Here is a 6,169-nt window from a genome sequence, read left to right on the forward strand (position 1 = left end):
CACTTCTTCCTCTGACCACTGAGCTGAGTGTTTAAACATTTACTGGAGCTTCAGGAAACAGCAGCTCCACAGATGAAGAGGAAGAGGAAGAGGAAGAGGAAACAAAACAAAGCAGGGATGATTGTGGAGGAGTGATGGATGGAGGAGGAGATGCAGGGAAACATTAAGGACAGGAGAGCTCCCCCTGGAGGCTGAAGACAAAGAAGATGTGAAGACTAAGGAGACGGAGGAGGGAGAGAGAGAGAGAGAAGGGAAGGAAGGAAGGAAGGAAGTGAAAGAAGAAGAAGAAACAACAGAGTAAGTTATTTACGATTACTATGAAAACTAAACAAAGGAAGGAATGAAGGAAGGATGGAGGGAGGGTGTAAGGAAGGAAGGAACAAAAGAAGAAAGGAAATGAAGAAAGAAAGAAAGAAAGAAAAGTGAGTGAAGCTCCAGAAGGCCTCAGTGATCAGGGCCACAGCGTTTCTTATTTACACACACACACACACACACACACACACACACACACACACACACACACACACACACACACACACACACACACACACACACACACACACACACACACATCTCTTATTTACCAGCTTACGTCTGCACTATTTATGTTTCACTGGGGAGAAACACTGAGGAGAGGAAGAGAGGAGAGGGGCTAAAATATGCATAGGGGCTGGTTCTTCTGGGACAGAGGGGGGAGTCAGAGAGAGGGAGAGAGCGAGGGAGCGAGGGAGAGACAAACAGCAAGAGAGACACACAGGGAGAGAGGGAGAGAGAGAGAGAGAGAGATGGTGAACATGTGTGCTGCTATTCACTTTAAACTGGAACATGGTCTGAGATGTTTGGACTCCACAAGAGGAGAGAGAGAGGGAGAGAGAGGGGGAGAGGGGGGAGAGGGGGGGCAGTCAGGAGGGAGAGAGGATGATGCAGTGACGTGTCTGTGCTGCAATGACCCTCGGGTATGTGTGTGTGTGAGTGTGAGGGAGAGAGGGAGAGATGGAGAGAGGGAGAGAGGGAGAGAGAGGGAGAGAGCTCCTCTCTGAAAGAAGCCAGAGGCTTTTCCAGCTTTTTCTTCTTCGTCCATCTGCACAGCATTAACACAACGTGTCCACCACGTCTCACACTGGAGACGAGTGTGAGGACGCACAATCTACACAACCAATAACTATGTTCATCAAGTTAATATGAGCCAATTAATCAAAATGTCTTTTCTGTTTCTATTTTAAATACTTTTAAATACTCTAAATACTTCTAATCACTCTAAATACTCTGTGCTGAACAAAACTTCAGGACGGAGGTGTGCATGCGTCAGCGCTGCAAATATCTATCTATCTATCTATCTATCTATCTATCTATCTATCTATCTATCTATCTATCTATCTATCTATCTAATATTCTATTAATATCATTTTGAATGGCTATTTGTATATTTTGAGGTTGATAGTTAAGTGTTGTTGTTGTTTGATAATATTATATTATTATATTATAATAATATTGACACAGATCTTTCCTCAGTGACAGACGCACGGAAAACTCGAAAATTCCATCTTTGTGTGGACGCGCTTTCTGTCCCCGAGAAGACAGAGCTGCATAATGTGACAGTGTTTAAAGATTTAGGTCCCTGGGACATTACCAGCTCTACACACACACACACACACGCACGCACACACACACACACACACACACACACACACACACACACACGCACACACACACACACACGCACACACACACACACACACACGCACACACACACACACACACGCGCACACACACACACACACACACACACACGCACACGCACACACACACGATAATAGCGAGCAGCGGCATTAACCTCCATGGTTGTAGCTCTCCATCTCCCTCAGTCAGCCTTTCTGTCTAGCCCACTTAGAGAACTGTCTCATGGGACAATGGAGCTGCAGCAGGTCGGGCTCAGGCTGCAAGATTTCACAGCACACACACACACACTCACACACGCACACACTCACACACACACTTGGGCCAAGACTACAGAGTAACAAGATAGATATAACCACAGAGCAGCAGCCAGAGAGGAAGACACACAAAGAGCTGAGAGAGAGAAATAAAAAATATGAGTCGTGTGTTCGTTCCACACGAGGCGGAATAACCTTTAAATAAGGTTAACGGTGGAAAAATAACTTTATTTGTATTTAAAAATGGTTACAATTACAACTTCTTCACAATTCTCAGCTGCTGAGAGTCTGAGGGTGCATTCCAGTTGTAGTTGGAAGTCGGATTTCCAACTCGGAAACTCAGAAAAACCTCACCGAACCCGACATGGGAATTGATATCGCGATATTTCACGTGGCGATATTAAAGTACGCTAAGTATTGATTTCTGCTTAGCATATCGTTTGTTTTCACACTGACGTTAAAAATGAACATTAAACATTTTGTGGATTAGCACGAGCTCTAAATACTAAATACATACTCAGTATATATCGCAGTATCGCGATGACATCGTACACTGACTGAAATAATCGCATCGCGATGTTACCGACTGATACTGCTAACGGCGACTTCTGGGAATTCAAACAGCTGCTCTCCTATTGGACGAGAGCAGCTGTCAATCACACTGGTGTGTGGAGGTGTGTCAGGTCGGTCTGTGTGTGTGTGTGTGTGTGTGTGTGTGGACATTAACCGACAGGGTCCAGCAGTTGTCCTGCTGTTAAATGGACTGGCCGTCCATATGTCCACCTTCTTTTGGCCCCATGTCAACACCACTGTGTGTGTGTGTGTGTGTGTGTGTGTGTTTCTCAGACCTTTTCAGGACCAGTATCGTCCAGTATCGACACCAAAACCTGGTCCCAATGAGGCAGAACCTCATGTCTGAGGAACTGGTTAAAGTTTAGGGCTAATATTGGAGTTGAGGTTAAGTTAAGGTGAGAGAACATGTGTGTGTGCGTGTGGATTTATGGATTCTGGTTCTTCTGATAATAAACTCCTCCTTAAATCACAGTACTCAGTAGAAATCGATATAAAGCGGCTGAATACGTGGGGCTGGGACCTTCTGAGGCCAGAGAAGTGTTTCACAAAACAGAGACGTTCAACGAGAGGAATCTCGGATCAATAAGTAAGTATATGTATTTTTATATTATTATTATTATTATTGTTGTTGTTATTGATCTCCCCACCGCTTTATTTTCAGATAAATGGACGCACAGTTGTGTGAGTGGTGATCGTTCATCACAAGAGAAGTGAGATGTAAGAGAAACTGTGATAATGAGCCGTGTTGATCACTGTGTGACAGCGTACAGGTTCAGCACCTGTCCTGTTGGACAGCGTCAATAAGTTATCTTCAGAATCAGAGCCGCGTGCCGGCGTCTGAGTTCTTCACAGCGGAGTTTATCCATGTTTGTGTGAGTGGATTCAACATAGACACGCTGTATTTATCAGGTTTTTAGAATAATCATAATCATTGAATATGACACTAAAACTTCACTTTTTCACCTAAAGGTTCATCAGTATTTGTATTTGACATTGTTCAAATCATATCTGATCGTATCTGACGCCTAAATGTGGTATCACTCATTCATAATACATGTATCAACTATAAAACTATAAAAAAAACCAAATGAACTCTTCTCTGAGTTTAGTCTCTGCAAAGAGGACAAACTGTCCTCCGACAGAAGAGACGATGAGGAGGGAAGGATTCATGGGTGTGGGACAAAGTGTCCTTGAAGGAAAGGAAACAGAGACTGAGCTTTAAAACCAGCATCAGAGAATGAAAAGGACTTCACACTCCGCTCGACGACTTCAGGATCCGCGGACTCGACCTTTAACAGGTGTAAAGTGTTTGACCTGAAGATTAAAGGAGGTCACTCGGAGGAGGAGGAGGAGGAGGAGGAGGAGGAGGGTTTACACATCACGGCAGACTTGACCACAGCTGGTCCTGGACCTACTCATGAGTGACTTATCGCCTCTCTGTCCTCCTCCTTCACTCACACACACACACACACACGTGTGGATTTAAATGTGTCTGGACCCTAATGACATGAAGCTTTGCCAGAACCCTGCTCGGACCTCATGAGGGGAGATGGAAAGAGAGGGACAGAGCCCGGAGGAGGAATACGTAGAGGATGAGATGATACGCAGAGAAAAGTAGAATCAGGTTATGGATAAGTTTAGAGAGGAGGAGGAGCTTTAAGGACAGAGGAGGAGGACAGAGAAGAAGAAGACTTAAAGGAGGACGTACCTGTAGTTCTGTCTGAAAGAAGAACTTCTGTGGACACTGGGAACAGTCGTAGATCTTGTCCTCCTGACCGTGGACGGCGAATATGTGCTGCTGGAGCTTGTTGGCCTGAACGAATACTGAGAGAAGAACAAACACAAGAGCAGTGAACCACAGAACCAGCACCATCTGCAACCAGGAACCTGGTCTGTCCACATGTGAACCTGAACACAAGCCAAAGCAAACAAACCTTATCATCTGCTGACTGTAAAGAAACAAATTCCACGTGGGATTTTGTCCCAGATTACCAGTTTGACGCCCAATCCCAGCCAATAACTCCCTCGATGAGGACGTGATCACTGGTCACTAAATGAATTCATTAATTAAAGTTTGAGTGTGTTTATGACTCTGTTCTGTGGTTTTTCAGCGTCTTAAATGTGAATATTGAAAGAAATCATTAGAAATGAATCATTCAAACACAGATTAACATTTTCTGACATTTTCTGGATTTTCTGTATATTGTTAGAGTGTTTGAGGCGTATTTTGAGTTGTTATTTGTTACACAGCTAACGCTGGACGTGACGAGGAAAACCAGAACATATCCGGGTCGGATTTGGTTCGTTTTCTCAGGGTGCATTCATTCATTCATTCATTCATTCATTCATTCACACCAGCTCCTTCTTAATCCAACCCGAGTTCACGTATCCCCTTGGTCGCCGTTCTACACGCACGTATGTTTTGGTTGTGTTTACCCACAATGCCCGTGTGTCCGCTTCCTGCGAACCGAGGCCTACGTTTTGTTTAGGGCGGACTACAGTTGCTCGGACAACGGTTGCTCTGAACACACCCCCATTAGCACTTGGTACTTTCCTCCTGATGAAATGAATCATAGACTGTATGAAATTAACATGGCAAAAAATCCAATATTCTTATGTTGAAGGTTCAAATTGATGTAACCATTGGTTAATAATAAATGGGTCAGTTTGTCTCAGACCTGCTGTTGCTGACTAGTGTTCTCTGTTTAAGTAATATCACTTGATCAAGCCTATTCTAAGATTTCCACACTACAAAATATGTCATTAAAGTATGTGCTGATATCGTATCAGATCGATATCGGTATCAGCCAATACTCAAGGCTGCAATATTTATCAATAAATGATCTCTCTTTTCCTTTCCTTCCACTTCCACTCCGTACTTTTTTCTTCCTTTCTTTCTCTCCTCTTTGTTTCAGTAAACTTTTGCTTTTCACCGCCCGTGTGTGTGTGTGTGTGTTGAATTATTAAGCCTCCCCGTAGGAGCGGTGCCCATCTTACTAATTCATAAGCCACTAAGGAATAGAGTTAAAGTTTAAAGCGTTGCTGTGTACCTGTGGGGGGAGGATGAGGATGAGGATGAGGAGGCGAACAACACAAGACAAACTCAACAACTGAGGGAGCGAGAGTGATGGAGTGACACACACACACACACACAGAGTTAGAGGTGGAACATGGGAGCTCCGAGGTGCTGACTTAGTTGCAGGTAAAATACTGCAGGTGGTGAACATCGCCCAAAAAAGAGCCTAATTTGATCATCCAGCACTTGTGCTCGGCCCTCAGGTGAATAACAAACACATCAGCTGCTTCATATTTGTGTTTTCCTGCACGAACTCCGCGCCCCGCCGCCGTCGTATTCCCACCAGTTAGAAAATGTTAAAAACAATGAATATTCCTAATGTGTTTTCACTGTTCGGACGAGAAACCTCGCGGCCATTAGAGGAGCCATTATCTCCATGTATCACCACGACGACGACGCTGTTGTTGGCTGGAAAACCCGGAGAGAGACATTTTTTCGGAGAGGAGAGATTTAAATCCAGAACGTTTCTGTACAGCAGCAAAACTAACCCTCTGCAACACCGCGGTTCTACACACGGATTCAACACAACGACAATCGAACACAATATCTTGTCTCATGTTACATTTGTTTTTACACTTAATGATTA

At 44.2% G+C, this 6,169-nt stretch overlaps 1 protein-coding gene across 3 annotated transcripts in view; it reads right to left on the reverse strand.

The window, feature by feature from the left end:
* The window catches only part of znf423 (zinc finger protein 423), a 168,225-nt gene that overhangs the window by 10,935 nt on the left and 151,121 nt on the right, over positions 1–6,169 (reverse strand). For all 3 annotated transcript variants that reach the window (XM_058645028.1, XM_058645027.1, XM_058645026.1), the window contains one exon: positions 4,216–4,331. In XM_058645028.1, the coding sequence (XP_058501011.1) occupies positions 4,216–4,331 (116 nt within the window). The remainder of the gene's footprint in view (positions 1–4,215; positions 4,332–6,169) is intronic.

Source organism: Solea solea, chromosome 12 (genome assembly GCF_958295425.1).
Source record: "Solea solea chromosome 12, fSolSol10.1, whole genome shotgun sequence".
Taxonomy (NCBI): domain Eukaryota; kingdom Metazoa; phylum Chordata; class Actinopteri; order Pleuronectiformes; family Soleidae; genus Solea; species Solea solea.